Source organism: Leucoraja erinacea, chromosome 31 (assembly GCF_028641065.1).
Source record: "Leucoraja erinacea ecotype New England chromosome 31, Leri_hhj_1, whole genome shotgun sequence".
NCBI lineage: Eukaryota > Metazoa > Chordata > Chondrichthyes > Rajiformes > Rajidae > Leucoraja > Leucoraja erinaceus.
In genome coordinates this window covers 7994034-8018899 of record NC_073407.1, presented here as the reverse complement: position 1 = coordinate 8018899, position 24866 = coordinate 7994034, and the positions used below count along the sequence as shown (strand labels likewise).

At 39.7% G+C, this 24866-nt stretch overlaps 1 protein-coding gene across 5 annotated transcripts in view; it reads right to left on the bottom strand.

Moving 5' to 3' along the window:
• Nucleotides 1-8890: 8890 nt before the first annotated feature.
• LOC129711868 (nuclear receptor subfamily 6 group A member 1) overlaps nt 8891-24866 on the bottom strand; it is a 244501-nt gene continuing 228525 nt past the window's right edge. For all 5 annotated transcript variants that reach the window (XM_055659849.1, XM_055659848.1, XM_055659850.1 and 2 more), the window contains 2 exons: nt 17896-18048; nt 8891-12663 (listed from right to left, as the gene is read on the bottom strand). In XM_055659849.1, coding sequence (XP_055515824.1) covers nt 12575-12663; nt 17896-18048 — 242 coding nt within the window. In that variant the 3' untranslated portion in view covers nt 8891-12574. The remainder of the gene's footprint in view (nt 12664-17895; nt 18049-24866) is intronic.

Below are 24866 nucleotides of genomic sequence, written 5' to 3'. Positions count from 1 at the left end.
CAGGCAGTAAAGAGGGCGAATGGTATGTTGGCTTTCATAGCAAGAGGATTTGAGTATAGGAGCAGGGAGGTTCTACTGCAGTTGTACAGGGTCTTGGTGAGACCACATCTGGAGTATTGCGTGCAGTTTTGGTCTCCAAATCTGAGGAAGGACATTATTGCCATAGAGGGAGTGCAGAGAAGGTTCACCAGACTGATTCCTGGGATGTCAGGACTGTCTTATGAAGAAAGACTGGATAGACTTGGTTTATTCTCTCTAGAATTTAGGAGATTGAGAGGGGATCTTATAGAAACTTACAAAATTCTTAAGGGGTTGGACAGGCTAGATGCAGGAAGATTGTTCCCGATGTTGGGGAAGTCCAGGACAAGGGGTCACAGCTTAAGGATAAGGGGGAAATCCTTTAAAACCGAGATGAGGAGAACTTTTTTCACACAGAGAGTGGTGAATCTCTGGAACTCTCTGCCACAGAGGGTAGTTGAGGCCAGTTCATTGGCTATATTTAAGAGGGAGTTAGATGTGGCCCTTGTGGCCAAGGGGATCAGAGGGTATGGAGAGAAGGCAGGTACGGGATACTGAGTTGGATGATCAGCCATGATCATATTGAATGGCGGTGCAGGCTCGAAGGGCCGAATGGCCTACTCCTGCACCTAATTTCTATGTTTCTATGTTTCTTCCGGATGGCCTACTTCTGCACCTATTGTCTATGTAAAACCCTCACGGGGAGAATGTACAAAGGTCGTACTGACAGCACCCGTAGTCAGGATCTAACGCAGGTCTCTGGCTCTGTGAGGCAGCAACTCTACCGCTGCACCACCATGCCGCCCCTAAACATACTACTTATATCTCCCAAAATAAATATACAAGGTCTGATATAGAGAGCTTAAACCAAGAGCTGAGCCAATATATCACATTCATCGTCAGATATAACACGGGCATCCCTGGACCAAGTCACTCTATTAATTTACACTATGTCTGTCTCTGACACAGTTACCTACTTTCAAATTCATAAACAAAAGACCATATCTCCACAAGTAATGTTTTACAATGGATGACCCCACTTTTGCACCTAAACTTGACGCTTTCAAAATAGACACACCCGTGTAATTTGTTCTTTACTTAGGCAGAGCAGATTTATTTCAAAATTGAAATGTTTCCAAATCCAATCGAATTTATTGTCATCGGCAGTATTGTGAGGTACAAATACAATGCAAATCTTGCTTGCAGCAGCATCACAGGCATATAGACTCAGACAACACATTAAAAACATGAATTATAAGTAAATCACATGTAAATTCCACAAGACAGTGAAAAGAAAAAGACTGTACAAAAAGACATTAGTGTCAATATACAATTATGAAACAATACCATGGTTTTTTACAATTTCAATTATCAGTTTAACTTCAAACTGTGCACCTGTATTTAAGGAGAATAGAATATGTCTAAGTATTAATAGATGGTCAGTTTAACATGGAAAGAAGGAAAATAATGGAGATCTTTTGAAAAGGACAGAAGGACATCTTGAAGTAAGAAGTATAGCATTGAGGAGATGGATGGAATTCAGAAGGGTACTGATTGACTTTTTTGAGGAAAGTAGCACGGTGTGCAGTGGTGCAGTAGGATAATTTATCTCAATTTCATTGATAAGGCACCAAAATAGGCAAACATCGTCAAAGAATGTGGGAGGGGGAAAGTTTAATGGAGATATGTGGGGTAAATTTTTTAAATGCAAAGAATAGGGCCTAGAACGCACTATCTGGAGAGGTGGTGGTGGCAGATACGATAGCGGAGTTTGGGGATTTTAGATAGCACATGTGACCTATGGACTCTATCGTGTAGCGAGTGGATGCGAACGTTGGATAATATAGAACTACCTGTGATGTATGTTGGTACAACTACATAAACATACCTTTAGAAAGGAAATTAGGAGGAATTTCTTTAGTCAGAAGGTAGGAAACCTGTGGAATTCATTACCAAACGCTGCTGTGGACGCCAGGTCATTGGGTATTTTTAAAACGGATAGTGACAGAATCTTGATTAGTAATGATGTCAAAAGTTAGGGCAGAAGGCAGGAGAATGTGGTTGAGAGAGAAAGATACATCAGCTATGATTGAATGGCGAGTAGACTCAATGGGCTGAAGTTCCTAAATCTGCTCTTATGGCTTATGAACTAGTGTGAACAGACGATCATTGGTCTGGGGGGACTCGGTGGGCCGAATGGCTTATTTTCATGCTGTATCTTTAAACTAAGCTCCCAACATATATAAACAACTGCACCCTGAAATAAAAGCTTTTCTGAAGGAATAACTAATGTTTAATTAGAAATTATCATCTAAAAATGCAGTATCAGCATAAATGGTTCCATGTCACCAATATCCAGGAAACAATATGGAGTGGGGAGGAGGAAAGATGACAGAAGATGTTAGCAGAACAGAAAATTGCACTGTTTATTATCAAAGTGATTTGCAAAGAAAGGAAATGCAATGACAAGCTAAAGGATGCAGCTGCTGATTTTGCCAAGACACAATATTTCAGGTTGACCTCTGATCTTTTGAAATTAGCTCATTCGAGTCCCATACAACACAAGAAAAGTAAGAGTTCTTTAACAATCTATTTCCTTTCACTCTGTCAACTGGTTAAACTTTTTGAATCATCAGAAATTTTAAAGTAATGTTTAAAATGTGACATTAATCACTGAAGCAAGTTATATCATACAAGCTATACACAATACAAAACCAATATACGCAAATGAGAAAATATTTTGGAGAACACCAGAATTTGCGTACACGTGCAAATGAGTATCGATTAATTTGTTTTATTGAGGCTATTATGGTATTGCACTTGTTAATGATTCAATTAATTATTTACTTTTTTTTCCCCATATTTAAAAAACAATCCTCTACTTTTCTTAATGAGAAGGGGGTAATATTCTTGGACGGAGCAGTTGGTTTTGTTAGATCTTGTTGGAAGCATTTCTACACCTGTGGCAGATGACACTACAGTGGATGGTATTGTAGATAGTGAAGATGGTTGTCAAAAATTCAGCAGCATCTTGATCGGTTGGGCAGGTGGGCAATGGTTGATGGAATTTTATACATAGAAATGTGAGGTGTGCAGTTTGGAAGTCTAACATGGGCAGAACCTACACAGTGAATGGTAGGGCTCTGGGGAGTGTTGTAGAGCAGAGCAATCTAGGAGTGCAGGTACATAGTTTGTTGAAAGTGGCGTCACAGGTAGATGGGGTGATCAAAAAAGCTTTCAGTGCATTGGTCTTCATCAGTCAGAGTATTGAATATAGAAGTTGGGAGGTCATACTGCAGTTATTTAAAACATAGGCGAGGCCACATTTAGAGTATTGTGTTCTGTTTTGGTCACCATGTTATAGGAAATATGTTGTCAAGCTGGAAAGGGTGCCAAGAAGATTTACATGGATGTTACCTTTCTGATGATCTGCAGTTCCCTCTTTAACACTGCACCCGCTGAGTTTCTCCAGCTTTTCTTGAGGGAGAACTATAGGGAGAGGTTGAGCAAGCTAGGACTCTATTCCTTGGAGCGCAGAAGGATGGGGGGTGATCTTAGAGGTGTACAAAATCATGAGAATAGATTGAGTAAATGCACAGAGTCTTGTACCCAGAGTAATGGAATTGAGAGCCAGAGAACATAAGTTTCTGGTCAGGGGGTAAAGATTTAATAGGAACTGGGCAATAACCTTTTTATACTAAGGGTGGTGGTGTATGAAACGAGCAGATGCATGAGGTAGTAGAGGCAGGTATTTTCACAATGTTTAAGAAGCATTTAGATAGGTATATGAATAGAATAGGTTTAGAGGGATATGGGCCAACCGCAGGCAGATGGGACTAATGTAGATGGGCGTGTTGGTCAGCGTGGGCAGGTTGGGCCAAAGGTGTTCTGGGTGGTTCAGGTCAAAGTCTGCACTGCAACCAAAATAGGAAGGAGGAACACAACCTTTCCAAATCTGCCGATTGATCTGTTGGCTAGTTCCAAAGTCCAACTTGAAATGAGTTCAAAGATGTGTAATTACTTTGGCAGTGTTGTCTTAGGTGCATGGATCTGCTGCCACAGGAGATAAGAGCATGGCAGAATTCATCCCTGACCATACCACACTAACTCCACAGAAGCAGTACATCAAACCATTTATTTTTTTTACACATGGCTAGTATGTTACCTGTTCTACATATTTTGGAAAACAGTTATAAATGCCACATTTTAAATTCTCACATTTTTATTTTTATATCTTTAAATACATGCTGAATGGAAAAAAAAACATTTGACAGAATGAAAAGAAATAATAGATTTGTGAAATCAGTAATGTTGTAATTTTGCAGTTATCACCAAGACATTTGCACCCGAATGAACTAAAAAATTATGAAAGAATGAATATTCAGAATTCAGCATAATCATGGATAGGAAACATTGGTTTAGTGGTTGAAATATAGTCTGTAGGGGATGATTGAGATGTTGTCAAGCTCCCCATAGCCCATTTCTGGACTAACTTTTAATTGTGATCAATGCAGTAAGCTGTTTTGATATGCAGGGTGATTTAAAAAAAGGTTGGTGCACAAATGCCACAATTCCTGCTAATGTTATGTGACATTAACACTATAACGCAGTCACTCACAAAACAGACTGGAGACTCTGGTAAGTTGATTCACATTTATTTTTCAAATTTCTAAAACTCTAAACATGCTTTTGAACATTTATTGGTCACATTTCTCAGAAGGTAGTCAAGTTACTGAGCAGAGCAAACAGAAATCCAGGAAGAAACCTTTATTACATTTTCTAATACATGGAAAAAACATGTTGCACACTTTATTTTTAACAATATATGGCTCTGAACTTTGATCCCGTTGCCCTATATACTCTGGATGTAAATAATCAGTGATCCTTTCATAGCTGAAAGATATACATGTTAGCTATCAAAGGTTAAGCTGAAGTGACATCATGCTTCCCTGATATATTCAAGGGATTTTGGGAAAAGTTTGAATTTTTTTTTTAAATGTTGCGATTATTACAACAAATGCTTTTTTTTGTAGAGCCAATCAGCTTCACTTTACCCGTAACTATTTCTGACAACGAAATGAAGGCTCCTTGGCTATACTTTTGCAAATGAAAAGCAGCAACACTCCCTGAATTGAACTGCCTCAAAATTGTCATCTGAACTCTTTTGAAAACAAACAAAATCCTCTACCCAGCAGAAATGAAGAAATAATCAGTACCATTTCTTCTATTTTGCAGTTACATTATTTTGCCTTCCTTGTTCCTACCAGTAACAATGGATTGTGCAATGGCAAACCTGCTGGCATTTCAACAGGCATGCTGACTAAATGTACTGAGGACCAGGAACATGGGCTTACAAAGCAGACAGACAGACAGACAGACAGATCAGTTGAAGAAAAATCATTTTTCCTACTTAATTGATAGTTTAAGGAAAATCAAATTATGCTTATGAAGATGGGAAATGTCCAGGTACTATCTAAATTTTAGACTGATACCCATGGTGATGTCTAAATATATTTAAAGATAAGTTATTTTATTACATCGAATTTAAAAAAGGAGCTAAGAACACCAACTCTTCCCTCAGTTGCGGATCTTCCCTGCGGTAGGGTTCTGTTCCTGTGAACTGTCTATAGTCCACACAGTCACTCTGTAACTCGCTCACATGTATGGGCTGTATTAAAGTGGGCATTTCTAAGCTGAGAAACTGAGTAACATCACAGGAGGCTAAATAACATGATTCAAGGAATACTTATTTTCTAAAAAAACATTCTAAAATGCAGGAGTAGGCATATTAGACATGCTATGTATGCGCTAACATGTAAAATAGCCTGGAACTAAATGAGACTACAGATGCTGGAATCTTGACAAAAAAAACAAGTACTGCAAGAACTCCGTGGGTCAAGCAGCATTCAGGGTGGGAATGGACAGATGACATTCTGCGTCAGGACCCTTCTTAAGACAGTTTCATGATTTTTAAGCGTAACTGGAAATGTTAACTGTTTCACCCCACTGATCAAACCTTGCATGTGGGTCTCAAGCACCTTCGATTTTTGTTTGATTTCCAGCATCTACAGGTTGGCTTTCGCTTCAATTATATACGGAGGGAGGCGACCGGGCAGGTTATCAAGCATTGCTAGGCTAGCATTCTGCTGTGCATTGATGGGAGCCCAGCCCAGGGCTCGGTCTCCTCAAACACCCCCCCATAGCGCTTTCTCTCATGCAAAATTCTGCCACTGTCAGATGTAATAGGAACCCGAGGGGCATATATTTTCACACAGAGGGTGGTGAGCTGCCAGATGAAATTGTTGAGGCTGATACAATAACATTTAAAATACATTTGGACAGGTACATGGATAGGAAAGGGCCAAACACAGACCAGTGGGGTATCTTGGTTGGCAAGGACATTGGACGGAAGAGCCTGTTTCCATGCTGTGTGACAATAATTTATTTATGATAACTCAGACAATCTAAACAATTTGTTAACCATTTATGAGGGGATGTTTTCATCACAAAAAGTGGCTGTTTTACACTTTATTGACTGGGTTCAATTTGGAGAACTAAAATGTCATGTAGCTGGGGAATCTGTCTGGAGTTAACCTGGATTTATTAGTTAAAGTGGATGGCAAATTACAGAGATGACTCACTCACTCTCAGAGTTGATGATGCATCAGCTCTACTCAGATCTTTTTTCCTGGGTAAACTTCATTTTTTGAACGAGCAAAAGATTGGTTTGGGGAGAGGATGGCATTTTCTCAACAGACTGAGCCAGATCTGAACTTGGCAGAGGATTCTTGCTGATTTCTCCAGAAAAGATGCAGGATGTTTAGTGATTACAGCAGTTCTATTTTAATTCCGTTTCTCAGTCATGTTTGTAATCAGAATGTTTGAAACATGTACAGCAACAGCTTTGCAAGTAATGACACACTTCAATCTGCAATGAAGCACACTTCAATCAGCTCTCATCATGTGCTCTGCAGCTGAACTTCTATCAGGCCGAGACCATCAGTTGTACAGCATTATGTGAAGATGTATTAAGCAAACTTTCACCACTGACATGGCTGATACTCATCATCTCCACTCGCTGTGTTCACTGAACCAATCTGCTTTATCCAGAGCACAAACATTCTGACCCAAGTTTCATTTTAAATCTGCAGGTTAAATTGATGCAGCTAATGACTGCAATGACAACGGTGATGCATTCGAACACTAGAGTGTTGAATTAACACATTCATGTAAACAGCAAAAAAAAATCAACATTTCACATTATCCCTTTATGACATTATTAAACAACAGGATGTCACATGAGGTAGTTTTTCCACACTGTCATTTGTGTAAATTATGCATCAACTATTACAAGACACATTCCACAATTCAAAGAAAACACAACTCACAATAGGCAATATGAAGCGGTTACTTAGATAATCTGGTACCTTGTGCCACTGACTGGCGCTTTCCAGAGATACTGTGCTTTTCTCATGGACATATTTGGGATATCAAGGCATTCTTCTACGGCAGTGTTTAAATTATTTATAAACACTAAAACATCAAAACATTTATCAATCTTCTATCAATCCTTTCCTTCAAAGTTTGTTGCTATATGTTATGACTTGTTTTAGGTGCCAAACATGTTTTGCTAAATAATATAATTATTTTTAATTCTTTTCATGCAAAGTCATTTTGTAATATTTACTTTATGTTTATTATCTATTATTTGGCTGATATTATAAATAGCTTTGAAACAAAGCCAAAATACAATGTGGATAGATGGATCTTTAAACATAACATGCAAGTTATAGTGTCAGTGAAATGTTTAAATCTGAGAGGTACCCTAACCAAAATTGGTAGATGCTGGAAATTGGTGCCAGCGCAGTCATAAATATATATCAATGTTTGAGACATTTAGACAGGCACATGAACAGGTAAATACGGGGATATGGACAATATGTAGGCATATGGTATTAGTTGGATTGGCACCATGGTTGGCACAGGCATGGTGGGCTGAAGGGCCTGTTCCTGTGCTATTCTAGTGTAATGGGGATAAAACCTGCTTTGCGGCAGTTGAAGGTGGTAGCTCGCCACTACCTCGTCATGGGCATCTGGGAATGGGCAATAGTATTGCAATCTATGCACCCATCCCAGGAGAATAAAAAGTATTTAAGGGTTTTGTGACAATAATGCCTTATGAAACCCACTTAATTGTTTACAATGGCATCAAATGCAATAGCAATTTGAAAAATAACATTACCATGTCTGAATGATGCCAGTAAGGTAAATCAAATTATGTAGTAACTAGGATATGAGAAATACATTTTTAAATAAATGTTAACTCTTCGCAGAGTGAATTATATTTTCACCATATGAGATGATTTTGAAGCAGTGGAAATTGAGGGGGTGGGTGTTCTCAATTTTAATGAAAGGTGATTGCAGAGCCTTCTGTTGAATGGCAGAGTAAATGAGTAATTAATGAGGCACAAGTCAGAAGTAGTATATGCATCCACTATTAGCAGCCAGGATTGGATATTTATACAGAACCTGTATTGAGGAGAGTGGATGAGTGGAAACATTCACATTCAAACCAAAGAATCACTGCTATTTTAAGTAACATGTACATGACTTGTCATCCCTAAATTTGTCCATGAAAGAAGCTTTCAGCATAAAGCTGGTTTTTCCAATGGGTCATTAGTTTAAATATAGATCCCTGAGCTACAAACTGCTTTGCATGCAAGGCAGTGATGACCCTTAGTAAAGCCTAGGCTTTATGCTGCTGTAGTCATTATTTGTCATTTATGATTAAACATCTTCTATAAACACTACTTATTTCTATAGTTTCACTATACACCAATGTACCCTCCCCCCCCCTCCCCCCCCCCTTTCCTGCTCCTGGCTACACAGCAGGACTGATTGCCGCTTATCATCCTGAGAAAGAGATACATTTTCACAAACATCTAAACTTGAAATTTTAACTCAATTAAAAAAAGTATATAATTAATATTTGTGGTTTACTTTCAGCCACATTCACAAAAAAAACTTGTAAAAGATAATTAAAACAAAAAGGTAGAAATAGATTTCAAGTTTAAGGAGGGCTTTTGCTTTGAAGGTCTGGACAATCATGTTTGAAGGAATTGATGAAAATATGGAACTGGAAACTAACTGTGCTGCCTCGCTGTGTACATTCTGAAGCGTTTCCACAGTGATACAAAGTCCTTTTAGTTCCATATACTGTGTTTTGGTTGCATTTCAATCAATTCACATTTACTGGCTGGTTGTTTTCAAACATGTGTATTAAACATTTACCAAGTAATTCTTAGAATGATCAAGTGTTTGATAATTAACAACTAGAAATGGGTACACAAATTGTTTTTTGCCTCCACAAGCTGATTCCATTGTGATTGGGAAGGAAGAACAAAATGCCAAAGAACAGTTACATGATCAGCGCTGAAAGCATTGAGATTAAGCAGGATTCATGATTTGAATTGTAACTGATTTACTATCCCTACCTCCAATTGTGGAAGATGCCTTACTTGGAACCCACATCAAATTTTACAATCATCTTGCAAATAGTTTTAGGTAGAAATTGGAAATCTAACAAAAGTGATTAAGATCAAAACCCATTATTGTGTTGAGTGGAAAGTACCATCTAATAATTCTGAACCCTTACTTGGCAAATGTTGCCCACATTGTTGGGAAATTTATTTAAAAAAAACTATTAACATTCAGCTTGCTTTTTTTTTTTTTAATTGTGCAGAGACAAACTGGTTTCAGATCATCCATGTTTTTTCGAAAAAATAATTTCAATTCCCTGATTTAAAAAATCCAGCCTTCCCCTCAATTGCAATTTAAAAGAGAATGATACTTGTGGTTAAAAAAATCTAATTCTAAAACTAGTTCATCTACTTTCATCATAATACCTGAGTAATTTTCGTATGCAACACAACACATTCACTTTACCCTGTTTTAAAACAAGCCATAAAAGACTTGTGACGACGATCAAGATGAAGACGCCTGCATTTAAGAGTTCAGGTATGTCAATTTTCAAGCAGATTAAGCTCAAAGCATTATAGCTATTCTTGGAGCATTTTGTGAACTTTTTTGTTGTCCCTAATCATTTCCATGCCAATTTATGAACAGTTTTGACCAATTTTTACTCAATGATTATACAGGTGAGGCTTTTTATAAAAAAATGTCAATAGCTTATTCAATTCATTATTTTCTATCAGAATAGAGTCCAGAATTTTGATAAATGGCATAAATCTCTTGCCTTAAACTGAGCATATCTGGAGTCTGTTTGCAGGAATGATTGAATAAATGTGATCACAAAGTAGGATAGGGAGCTGAAAGAATACCTCATACAAAAAGGTTTTCTTGTTTCGTTTTAACTAGTGGGGAAATAAAAATTGAGGTAAAAAGGCACCTACAAATCCTCCGTGACCATCTGAGGTAAAATAGGTCGTATAGAATCTATTTCACATGAGGAGTGTATACTGTAAGCATGTACATTTTGGAATTATGTTAGCAGGCCACCGATGGGAAACAACTTTAATAAGTTAACTGCAACCATGAATATCACCGTACAAAATTCCCATCTACCGCAAGTAAATGCACTAAGATTTTTATTTTGTTTAATATTAATGTAAATCAATTCATTGCCCAGCATTACTCACAGAAGTTTATATTAGGTTAATCCCTCACGAAGTATGACCATTTTGTGGAACTAAAGTTAAATTTCAGAGGTTCTTGGCAACCTTTGAGATCACAGGGAACAATGACTTAACAATATTGAAATAACTCTCCCACCAAGCCACGAGTAGACTTAGAAGGTAGAACTGTAAAACGAAGAAGGTTCAGGATAGAGCATCATTGTTGCCTGAAAGGTGAGGTTCAAAGAATAGGTTTGACTTCAGTAATGATCAAAGTTTTCAGCAAGGCATGTAGCTTAAAGGACCAATGAGTGGATTTGGATACTGTGAGAGGAATTGGCCATGTTACTGAGTTTCAATTAATTCAGTGACATATGCTGAGTCTTTGACATAAAATAATGATAGTATACAAAATAGTGTACAATATCTTGATCATTTACAGGAAAGAGACTGTAGTTCTGAATTTCATAATTGTGCAAGTATTCCTAGACAAATCCATTTCTTCCCTCTGCCTACATCCATATTAAACATCTAACAGGTGAACACTCTAGTTAACCAGATTACAAAGGAATCTTCATGATAATGACTTGAGAATGATAAAAAGGCTTGCCAAACAATCTTTCCCCATAAACAGTCCCATCTCACTTGGATCCCTTTTGTGATCAATTTAATTTAGTCTATGCTACCATGTCTAAAACACAACTTTACTTTCTCATGGGCAAGGTAGGTCAAATAAAGATAATATCCTCACAAAAAAATGGTGTTGACGGGGAAGAAATCTAGGTGCACGTGCCTTGGAAAGCAATGCTGCCTTGTACTTCACGTTTCCAAAAGTCAAATGAGAATAAAACTTTATAACTTATTTTAGCTCCGTATAATGTTATCCCTAGGCAAGGACTTACAAATAATTTACAACTGCTTGAAATTTTAAAGAAACAATGCACAATAAACCTAAAATATATTTACCATTGCCTGTTTACGAAATCTTTGGTTTTTATTTTAGAAGCATATGGGTGGACCTCCCATTGATCTTTGACCATGACAATCCTGTCTGCTCTGGGCCAGTGTTAATAATATAACACCGTCAATATTCCTGTATTGTGGAGCAGGGTTTTTTGGTTTACAGTAAATATTCCAAGATGGCAAAACTTTTTCTAAGCATCTGCATCAGTATCAAATGGAATATTAATAAAGTATGAGCCTTAAGAGGAAATTAATTATATTTTCCAATTAGAGGTCAACTGTAACTGCCTCAGAGAAAACAAAAACACTGCTTGTAAATAACCTGGTTGCAGCACCTGGATGCACTTTATTGCACCATCCTTCTGCAGGATCCCAACTGAATTTGTATACAAAAATGATGCTCACACAACACATATCAAAATTTAACAATAAACCCTCTTGCAAAGCCTGGAAATAGAGGCAAATACATTTTACAATCGATCTGACTGCAGTTAGTACCGATTTGTTGTAACAAGGCAGCAGCTTGCCAGAATGGACCACTTTAGTGATAGCCTTAAGGCATTTGAAATGGAGAGAGACGCAAATAGTCATCTCATTATTGAGGTAGTCTTAATAAACAAAACTTTTCTCAGCCCCCTCCCCCCAAAATATAAAATATTCAACTAGACCTAAAATGGCAATACTGTAACAATAACACCCTACATACCGTAAACTGCAAGGAAATGCATTAACTGCATTGTACAGAAGCATGTGCACTGCGTTGAAGATCATACATTCAACTCTGTCATGAAATAAATAGATAAAGTAAAATATAGCTGTTGTCAGAGTTACAGGGTTTCACTCTCAATCTGAGCATTTTCCCTGTTCTCCAAACCTTGATCAACTTTATTCCCCATCTGTATTCCTTCTTCACCTGAGGCAGTAAGGCATGGAAAATTCAAGGGCCACAGGCTGATGGCTCATTCTTTACTTGTGTTGGCTTTACATGAGTGCAGGACTGCTTTGAAAAGCAGAGGCAGCTGTTCCAAAGGAATATTGACCAGTTTACCTGCAAGATATGGTTGAACATTGACTGAGATATTTTATGAATGATAAGCTTTTATTAACTTGGTTCCTTGCATAAGTTAAACAAACTCATGTTACTTGTCTTGACGTAAGATACAAACTATAGAATAATTAATGTACCTAGAGTCATGGAGTAAACAGATCCTTTGCCCCAACTCGTCCCAGTCGATTAACTGAGATAGTTCCACTTGCCTGTACCTGGCCCATATCTCTTCAGACCTTTCCTCTCCATGTACATGACGCAGTGTTTTTACAATGTCGTAATTATATCCATATCTACCACTTCCTCTGGCAGTTTGTTCAATAAATTCACCACCCTGTGTGGAAAAAGTGCCTCTCAAGTCCATTCTAAATCTTTCCTTTCTCACTTTAAACATGCCCACTAGATTTTCACTCCCCTCCTAGGGGAAATCTCCGTGGCTATTCACCTTATCTATATACCCATGAATTTATATCTATACGTGATCACCCTTTGCCTTCTACACTTCAGAGAAAAAAGACCCAGGTGATTGAGCCTCTCCTTATAACTCAAACCCTCCAGACCAAGTAACATCCCAGTAAATTATTTTTGCACCTTTTCCAGGCTAATGACACCATTCCAATAGCAGGGTGATCAGTTTATAGAGCATAGCTTTAAGATGAGTGGTGCAAAGTTTAAAGGTCATGTGTGGAGCCAGTTAATCCAGCACTTTGTGTCTTTTTTTTGTAAACCAGCATCTGCAGTTCTTTGTTTCTCCAGTGAATTCGACTTTATCAGAAATATCTGTCATCATTTTGGTTCAGTTTTTCCTATTCTATCTGTATAGCCAGGACTGCTTGTCATTTCCCACAACCTAAGCATTAACAACACATTACACAGACATAAGATCATAACCTGCTTGTCAATGCACCTTTTAATCTATTTCGTTACAGTCTGTCAAATGGATTTCCTTTATACCCTTCCTCTTACTGAAAACTAATGATATTTTCTCTTGCTCAGTCTGACGAAGGTTCCCAAACCTGAAAGGTTGATTGATGACATTTCCACGGATGCTGCCTAACCTGCTGAATGTTTCCAGCATTTTCTTTATGGCTATGGTTAATAACTTGTATTGTTTGTGTCCACTTTCACAACAGTTATAAAAAAAACTTTTGCTGCCATCTTGTTTGATTCGCAACACAACCATTTTACACTAATTTCCCAACTGGCCAATTTGTTTGTTGGGTCCAAAAAACATTTAATGCCTTTCTTCTTCTCACTCCTGCACACAAACTTAGCTACAATCATATGTCATAGTCGAATAACAGTTAAAAGGCCATGAAGAAATTTACACTTTGACATGCTAATTAAAAACAAACCCAGTTCATTATTCCTACTGGCAGGCAGCACGAGCAGAAATGTATAACATCTCTTTAATCAATCAATACTTATCAAGCCTTCAGTCAACAGGTGAGCTATGCTAATCTACCTTGCCAGTTGGGAAACTGACAGAATTTAACATAATGCTGCTTTAACGTCTCCTTGATTTTTGCAATCAATAGTTTTACACCAGAATTCAATATCAGTACCCTCTACCTAGGCAAGTGAGAACAATGCAACAATTTTAACCTACGATGGGCTTCAAATACTTACCAACAATCTCAGCTGAATTAACAAACTTTTTCTCCCACCAGTTAATAACAGAATATCAATGGATTTGAATTGCCAATGGCATAATTCTTGAATAGTGGCAGCTTTGGAAAATGATAACTACAACATTTCCAATTCCTTCACTTCTTTAAATGAAAGAGGGTACACTGAGTCATCAAGTCCAGGAGATCCAGCTTTTGTTACTGACCTTTTATATATTTGATCCTTCAAATTGTATAAATAATTTATTTTTACGTTCACTTAGTTTTACGTTCTGTTCACCCTGAAGGAGGGTCTCAACCCGAAACGCCACCCATCCCTTCTCTCCAGAGATGCTGCCTGACCCGCTGAGTTACTCCAGCACTTTGTGTCTACCTCCTGTTCTGTTCACCTCCATTTTGGAAAAAGTACCTTTAACAAGTATGCCTTTTACTTTTTATCCATTATAATGTCTAATCTTTCTTTCATGGGGTTCTTTGCCACTCTCCCAAAATAGCTGTCCTAAATCAGAAAATGCAAATAAAAAAATGTGATTTCTCATTTTGTACTACATAAGCCATAGGAGCAGAAATAGGCCATTCGGCCCATTAAGCCTGCTCTGCTATTCAATCATGGCTGATCTATCTTTCCCCGTCAACCCCATTATCCTACCATTGCCTAATAACCTTTGACATCTTTATCAATTAAGAACCTGTCAATCTCGGCTACCCAATGACTTGGCCTCCATAGCTGTCTGTGGTAATGAATTCCACAGATTCACCAGTCCGACTAAAGAAATTCCTCATCTCCTTTCGAAAGGTATGTTTTTATTCGAGGCTGTGCCCTGTGATCCAAGACTCTCCCCACTATTGGAAACATCCTCTCCACATCCACTCTAACTAAGCCTTTCACTATTCAGTAAGTTTCAACGAGTGCCCCCTCATTCTTCTAAACTCAAGCAAGTTCAGGCATAGTGCCATCAAACTCACATTATACGTTAACCCAATCATCCCCAGGATTATTCTCATAAACCTCCTCTGGACCCTCTCCAACGCCAGCACATCTTTCCTCAGATATGGAGCCAAAACTGCTCACTATATTCCGAATGTGGTCTGACCAGTGCCTTATAAAGCATCTGCATTTCATCCCTGGTTTTATATTCTGCCCCTGACTCTCTTGAGATTTAGGCACGTTGCTGGTGTCACCACTGTAAAGACTGACGCAAAAAAAATTTCAATTTGTCAGTTTTAAAAATTCCCCAATACTGCTTCTCTTGTGTCGTTTTCTAGTGGTCCAATGTCCACTCTTGCTTCTCTTTTACTCTTTATATATCTGAAAAAACATTTGCTATTCTATTTTATATTATTGGCTAGCTTACCTTGATATTTCATGTTTTCTCCTCTTATTGTATTTTTAGTTACCTTCTGTTGGTTTTTAAAAGCTTCACAATTCTCTAGCTTCCTACTAATCTTTGCAATATTGCCTTCTCCTTTAGTTTTATGTTGACTTTGACTTCCTTTATCAGCCACGGTTGCCTCATTTTTCCCTTAGAATCGTCTTTCCTGCTTGGTTTGAAAAGATCCTGTGTCTTCCGAATTACTCCCAGAAACTCCTGCCATTGCTGTTCCACCATCATTCCTGCTAAGGTCCCTTTTCAATCAACTTTAACCAGCTCCTCTCTTGTGCCTCGGTAGTTACCTTTACTCAACAGTAATAACGACACATCTGATTTCATCTTCTCCCTCTCAATTTTATCATATCACTAGACCAGGTGCGGACCCATTGGCCCCGTCCCTCAAGGCAATATTCCACCACTCACCCATAGCCCCCAACTGCGCAGGCGTGGCTGATGTGTTCCCGTTGTGACGCCAGAGATCGCCGTTGTGACGCGAGTCACGGCAACCATCCCCAACTGCGCTTCGCCATCCCTCTTCCTACCCATCCTCCATTCCCCTTCATCCTTCAGCACTCCCTCCCACTCCGCTTCACCCTCCCTCTTCTTCTCACCTCTCCCTCCCTCTCCCCTACTCTCAGTCACTCCCTCCCTCCCCCATAACGCCTCTCCTCTCCCTACCCCCCTCCTCTCCCTGCTCACTCACTCCTCACCTCCCCCCTATCCCACTCCCCCAACTCACCTCTCTCACTGCCCTCCTCTCCCTCCATCCCACACTCCCTACCTCCCACATTCCCCCCTCTTCCTACACTTTCCCCTCCCTCCCACACTTTCCCTTCCCTCTCCCCAAGAATTGTAGCGCTATTGTGCATCGTTTTGGCGGAGTTTTGGAATATCGTTTTGCACACGCATGCACACACACAAACAAACAAGATGAGAGTTTTAGTAATATAATAATATAGATGGTCATTGTCTCCCAGGGGTTCCTTTACCTTAAGTTCCCTAATCAAACCCGGTTTGTTACATAACGTCAAATGAATTGCCTTTTCCCTAGTAGGTTTGACCACAAGCTGCTCTAAAAAGCCATCTCATAGGTACTCTACAAATTCCTTTCCTTGGAATCTAGCACTAATCAGATTTTCCCAGCCGTCCTGCATATTGAAATCCTACATGACCATTGAAACATCGCTCTTATTACATGCCGAGTGTATCTCCTTTAATAACTTGTAACCTACATCCTGGCTACTGTTCGGCGGTCTGTATATAACTCCCATCAGATTCTTCATACCCTTGCAGCTTCTTCATTCTACCCACAAGGATCCTACATCTTCTGATCCCATGTCATCCCTTGCTAAGGACTGAATTTCATTCCTTAGCAGCAGCGCCAAGCCACCCCATCCGCCTACCTGTCTGTCTTTTCAATTGGATGTGTAACCTTGGATATTCAGCTTTGATCCTCTTTCAGCCATGTCTCTGTCATGCGCACATCATACCTACCAATTTCTAACTGCGCTATAAGCTCATCTCTGTAATCAGCTTGCATTCAAATAAAACACTTTAGTTCACTTTTCACCTAAAAATCCAAATCCACTTCTTCCACACCAATCTTTGAGCCATACGTTCAACCCTTTAATCTTCTCGATCCTATGCAAATTTGCTCATGCCTAAGGTAGGAATCCAAAGATTCTGCTTTTCAATTTAGTCTCTTGCTGCTCAAATTCCCTCATCAGAACCTCTTTCCTTGTCCTACCTACGTTATTGGTACCCACATGGACCACGGCGACAGGATTTTTCCCCTCCCACTCCAAATTCCTCTGCAGGTCAGACGACATGTCCCAAAGGCAGTGTTGGGTGCCTGGTGTCTGGGTTCGGTCCTCGTGATAGAGAATTGTGTCTATTCTCCCGGCTATACTATCCCCAATGACGAACTACATGTCTCTCCCCTCTTGAATGCTCCATGATCCACAATGCCATGGTTAGAATGCTCATCTTTCCTACATCCCCCACACCTGTCTGCACAGGGAGCAAGGAACTCAGATACGCTTGACAAGCTCAAGGCTCTTCTAACACTACCTCTATCTCCATTCCCCTGGAATCACATTGCTGACCATGGACCCACATTTTTTTTGCTTAAGAATAAACAGGCAAAATTTCACTGCATGACGGGCAGATGTCGTGTGATTGCAATAATAAACCATGTCTGATTCAATTAACGGTACTTCATTTAAATTTACCTGCAATGTAGCGTATTTCTGGCAGACACATCATGAGTTCAGGGAAACGATTGGTCTGGTGCGGGTACTTGAACTCAGTGTAATCCTGGCACACATACCAGTAACGCTTGTTCAACTGCTCCAACTGAGACACATTGGTCAGGCCCCCAATATCTATAAAACAAGAAAAAATATTGAACCGAGACTTTGGTTGACAAAGTAATTTCATCACCAATTAATATACAATGATTATCAGGAAACATGTACTTTCTCCAACATGAGAGAACGCTAATGATATTAGCAACACTTAAAGCACAGACTGAAATAAAATTTAACAGCTTGCAGAAGCAAATATAGATACTGAGCATCAACGTGCTACACGACCATGTAATACTTCTTAAAAATTCTTAAAAGGTTTTAGAACAGCTAACATAACTGATGTGCATTTCATATGTTAATTTGCAAATTAATCACAAATGATAATTATAGAATTAAATATAAATAAACAAATTTGTGAAAGTTATTCACCATGAGCAGTTTAGTAACCAGCTCTTATCTAACCTTTCAATTTGTCAAACTCTCAATAATTTGAAACAAAATCTGGCTGCACCAACAGTAGACATCAGATTGGGGTCAGTGTGACACTGAACATAGAATAAACAAACAGTACTATCAATGCCAAATAACTTTATTATATTTCATATCAGACCCCATAAAAAGAGAAACAGTAATTATAAATAACTGCAGAATTAAATTTGTATTTAACATTATCAAACAAGTGTAAGTGCGCTTGTGCATTCCTGTTACCAAGGAATGGTTACCCCCCAGTGAATCTCAATTCCTTGAAGCTTACACAACACTTAAACATCAGGACAGAAACATTGTGCTTTTTACATTTTTGTTCACTAAACAGCACTAGAATCATGCGTATGTAAGTCATTAATATACTTAAAAGAATCAAAAATCAACAATAAAGTTTCAGCTGGTGTTGCATCAGAGTATCATGCACAATGATGTGCGAGATAAGATTATAATGAAGTACTTTTTAATTTACATCTCCAGCTGAAGAAAGTGAGCTGCTGGATGAACTGAGCATGCCAGGCAGCATCTGTGACAGAAATGCACATCCCTTCATCTAGACTTAAAGAGTAGAGGGGAATAGCCAGGATAAAGAGGTGGGGGATGGAGGTGTAGTTCAAGAGTTTATCTCATGCATTTGGTGTTCGCCAATATAGGTGAGACCAAATGCAGTCTAGGAAACTGCTTTGCCAAGCATCTGCACTGTGGCCATCCAGATCTCCCAATTGTCAGCCATTTTCATGTCCTATGTTCCATCTGTTGTTGCCACCTGCTATTACCCCTCCTTATTCAGCTCCAGTCTTCACCTCCCTTTCCTATCAAATCGCAGAATCAGCAGCCTTTTGTTCTCCACTTTTTAGCCCTCGGCCTCTGTTATTATCTACATCACCACCCTGTCCCCCCCACCACCTGACATCTCCCAATCAACCTTTCCTCATCTGTATCCACATACTGCTTGGCAGCTCTTGTTCCCCACTCCCCTCTTGACACCGACTCTTGGTGAAGGGTCTTGACCTGAAACGTCCAGTCCTTTTCCTTGCATAGATGCTTCCTAATCTGCTGTTCTTTTGTTTTGCTGTAGATACCAGCATCTGCAGTCTCCTGTGTCCTCACCCAGGAAAAAATTGTTACAAGGAATAATGTCTCTGAGAACAGGTCATGTTGTGAATGGTAAAATTACAACTTTCTTTATTAAATTTTAAGCAAGCCAGTCGTACTTAAATTTAATTGATAATCAGAATATAGGAATACACACTTTTCTAGGTACCTTCATTTTTGGCATCAAAATGCAGATCCACATAATGGTTCAGGTTAAGGTCACGAAGGAATACTCTAGTTAAGGTTTCTTGAAATTATTTGAAAATTGAGTAATAAAAGTCTGTCCAAAACATAAAGACAAAAAAGTGCTATTCACAAATCATGGGCAAAGATGACACTTTACTCAAATGCATGGTACCACAATTCTTAAGAGTTATGGTGTACATGAATGGAGCAAGTGTTTATGATGACGGATGTCCAACCGGTAATGTGAACTGTTTCTCTTTCCACAGATGAGCATTTCTAGCAATCTTATTTCACATTTCTTCTATCTAAAGCCTATTACTTTCCATTCAGCTGCTTGTTGTACCCTGGTCTCATCACAGCAGTAAATAAAGGTTCCAGAACACAAAACGACGCACAAGATCTTTATAAACTTATTTCAGGTACATAATTTTACTGTTGGAAGTACCAGACTGTTTTAGAGAAAATATGAATGAGAACTGAGGCTGTTAAAGTCAGAGAAGAAGAACAATGCAAAAAGCAGCAGCAGAGGAATTGCAAAGATGAGGAAATTTAAAGCCAGAGGGACTTGAACACAGGAGGGATAGAGGGGCTGGCGAGGAGCAATTAAAGAAATTCAACCCAGAGAGAATGAAACCCAAATAAGGTATCAAGGAGTGTGGGTTTCATAAATTAATGGAAATTAGATTAGCTGAAGGACGCGCAATTTTGTGGAATGGATGCGGTTTATGTCAACAATGCAGAAAAAGTGAGATTTCAGTTTCACTTGAGGATTAAACACGATTTTAAGGTATGCATAGCTCGATTCAACCTAAAACAGTATAAAGGAAGGTGGAACCTGTGGTGAGGAAGTAAAGTTGAAGTTCAGTGTGGGGAAGAGGGGAGTTAATAAAAACATGTTTTTCCTCATGCTTAATTGAAAGTTACATTCACTTATCTACTAAGTAATATTAAGGAGTCTAGCAGTTGAAATCATGACACATTGAACATAAGCAGCTTTGGATTTCATCAGCACATATATGGAAATTGACCCCATTCCTTCAATTAATTGGTGTGAAGAAGAGGCATGTGGATGATCTGTGGAGAGGTCTAGTGGATATCGAAGCATATAAAGAGAAATATTCCAACTTCTATTAAACGGAGGACTATGCCAAATGTTTTCCGAGTAGACGTGAATTGCTGTAGATTCCTAACTATGTAACATGATTAAATTTACAAGGGTCCAAATTATGTTGACAAAAGCTTCAGCCTTTAAAGCATTAATATACCTGTGTGGCAGATTTTAACTTGTATATTATCTGATTTTTTTACTGAATAAAGAATAATGGGCCTGTCCCACAGGCGATTTTTCAGGCGTCTGCCGACGACTGTCAAGTTGCCGGCAGTCGCCTGAAAAACCGGCAACTGGAACGGCGACTGTCAGAGTGGAACACACACACACAAACACATCGCAAAGGCGGGGCACAGGGCAAGCGGGGGGAGCGCTGTCTGAAATTCACACGGCGCAAAGCCAATGTGGTAGACACATACCGCGATGAACAGGAAGGTTGACGCTGTAATTAAGATGACTAGCACAGTGTACGGTAAGTCCTTTAAAAGGGGGAGAAGGGGGGAGAAGGAGACAACTGTTAAGAAGCCAGACAACATTTAAGAAGCCAGAGATACACGGCTGTGAAGTTCGGCAGACATTTAACATTACCGGTCGGTTATCCTTGGTTCTGAAAACTACTGCTTACGTTTTTTTCCCCCCAATGAGCCAATTAAATTCACCGGTCCGCACCGGCTACAGCCTAAGAGAACCTTCGACCTCCTGGCAACCCACTAGGACCTCCTTGCGACCCACCTACGGTTTGCAAATCCTCGCTACTCTCCATGACGGCTTCATTCTAGTCGCCGCTAATTTTTCAACATGTTGAAAAATTCTCGCCGACCATAATGAGGCCGCGTACTAGTTCCCAGAACGCTATCTCAAGATGGTCTGACAATAAAATAATATTTGCTTGTGATGCAAATTTACATAAGAGAATTAATAGGATACACTGAATTGAACATTAATTGAATACACTTCGATCATATTAACATAAATGTAATTCCCTGCAAGGGGACAGTGACAGCAAAAGTAGTAATTCAATGGCTGTGAACCATTTTGATACATAGAAACATAGAAATTAGGTGCAGGAGTAGGCCATTCGGCCCTTCGAGCCTGCACCGCCATTCAATATGATCATGGCTGATCATCCAACTCAGTATCCCGTACCTGCCTTCTCTCCGTACCCTCTGATCCCCTTAGCCACATCTAACTCCCTCTTAAATATAGCCGATGAACTGGCCTCGACTACCCTCTGCGGCAGAGAGTTCCAGAGATTCACCACTCTCTGTGTGAAAAAAGTTCTTCTCATCTCGGTTTTAAAGGATTTCCCCCTTATCCTTAAGCTGTGACCCCTTGTCCTGGACTTCCCCAACATCGGGAGCAATCTTCCTGCATCTAGCCTGTCCAACCCCTTAAGAATTTTGTAAGTTTCTATAAGATCCCCTCTCAATCTCCTAAACTCTAGAGAGTATAAACCAAGTCTATCCAGTCTTTCTTCATAAGACAGTCCTGACATCCCAGGAATCACTGGTGAACCTTCTCTGCACTCCCTCTATGGCAATAATGTCCTTCCTCAGATTTGGAGACCAAAACTGTACGCAATACTCCAGGTGTGGTCTCACCAAGACCTTGTACAACTGCAGTAGAACCTCCCTGCTCCTATACTCAAATCCTTTTGCTATGAAAGCTAACATACCATTCGCTTTCTTCACTGCCTGCTGCACCTGCATGTCTACTTTCAATGACTGGTGTACCATGACACCCAGGTCTCGCTGCATCTCCCCTTTTCCTAGTCGGCCACCATTTAGATAATAGTCTGCTTTCCTGTTTTTGCCACCAAAATGGATAACCTCACATTTATCCACATTATACTGCATCTGCCAAACATTTGCCCACTCACCCAGCCTATCCAAGTCACCTTGCAGTCTCCTAGCATCCTCCTCACAGCTAACACTGCCCCCCAGCTTAGTGTCATCCGCAAACTTGGAGATATTGCCTTCAATTCCCTCATCCAGATCATTAATATATATTGTAAATAGCTGGGGTCCCAGCACTGAGCCTTGCGGTACCCCACTAGTCACTGCCTGCCATTGTGAAAAGGACCCGTTTACTCCTACTCTTTGCCAGCCAGTTCTCTATCCACATCAATACTGAACCCCCAATGCCGTGTACTTTAAGTTTGTACATAATACCTCACCTATAATAAAGAGACAAATATTGCAAGGCCATGCATACCATGCTTTTCAGATGGGAAAACATTTATCCACCAACCAACTAAGAAAATAATGAGGAGTTTTGAGTGCAGTTAATTATTAAGCAACCCCAACCATCCGGGGTAGAGAATCCCAAAGATTCAGCAATCTCAGAGTGGAGACATTTCCCCACAGCTCAGTTCTATCAGTTATCCTTATTCTGATAATGTTCCCCTTCCTCTACACACCTCAGCCAAGGGGAAAGTCATCCTTGAAACCATCTTGTCCAAGCCTGCAAAAATTCCATTATAAACCTCCCACCCTGCTTCTTGCAAATACTCCCCAATTCCTCCATTCCCAAGATGAGACTGTCCATTATATGACATCTGAGATGTCCTCTTTCTTTAGTAAATGTAGTTTCCCCCTTTCTGTCATAGATGGGTCCCTCACACATAACTCCTGTGTCCTGTAGTTCTGCTCTTGTTCCCGCTCCCCCCAGAAGGAACAAGCACAGAGATACCCTGGTCCTCAATTTCACCACACCAGCCTCCGCACCCAACACATCATACTCTGACATTCCTGTCAACTCAAATGCCATCCTATCATGCCACATCTTCCCACCTCCGCCCCTTTCTGCTTTTGCAAGATCTGTGTAATATTGTTTGAATGCTTCGCATAATTCAACCCTAGGCAACAAAACATACCAAAAGACTTAGTAAATGCCTGATGATATAGTTGGTTTTCCAGTGCTGACACATACCATCACATTTGGGTACCTTATACTTTTGATATGCCCAATAGCAAACAAAGCAATACAAATAGTATACATTGGGGCGGCACGGTGACACAGCTGGTAGAGCTGCTGCCACAGTTCCAGGGACTTGGGTTCAATCCTGTCCTTGGATGCCTGTCCTTGGATGCAGTCTGTGTGGAGTTTGCACATTCACCCTGTGACCATATGGGTTTCCTCCGGTTGCTCCGCATCCCAAAGTCGTGCGGGTTTATAGATTAATTGGCCTCTATAAAATTGCCCCTTACGTGAAGGGAATGGATGAGAAAGGGGGATAACATAGAACAGCAAGGCAGATTATTATCTGAATGGTGTCAGATTTGGAAAAGGGGAGATGCAACGAGACCTGGGTGTGATTGTACATCAGTCACTGAAAGTAAGCACACAGGTACAGCAGGCGGTGAAGAAAGCTGTTGGCCTTCATTGCGAGAGAATTCGAGTTTAGGAGCAAGGAGGTCCTACTGCAGTTGTACAGGGCCCTGGTGAGAACACATCTGGAGTATTGTGTACAATTTTGGTCTCCTAATTTGAGGAAGTGCAACATTGGTTCACCAGGTTAATTCCCGGGATGGCGAGACAGACATATGGTGAAAGAATGGGTCGACTGGGCTTGTATTCACTGGAATTTAGAAGGATGAAAGGTGATCTTATTATCTATATAATTAAAACTCTGATCCTGACCACTTCCTGTTTGCACTGCATATTGATTTTTGTAAAAGCGCTACCACCTACTGCTGTGATTGTTGGTCATTTTACTCAGAGTCCCCCTCCACTGCGCAGGACAAGAGGATTTTTCCTATCGATGAAAAATAAAAGACTTATTAACGTTTAAAAAATGTTGAGATTCTCTTTCCTGTCAATCACGCCATGAAGGCCACGCCACTTCTGTTGTGAGAGGAGGGACTTTAAAACCCGGAAGTGTGGAGGTGCCTCAGTTTGAAAATGCAAAAGATGCCTTTGGTTTGAAAATGCTAAAATTGCTTTTGGTTTGAAAATGCTAAAGTTGCCTTTGGTTTGAAAATGCTAAAGTTGCCCTGCATTTAGTTTGAAAATGCTAAAG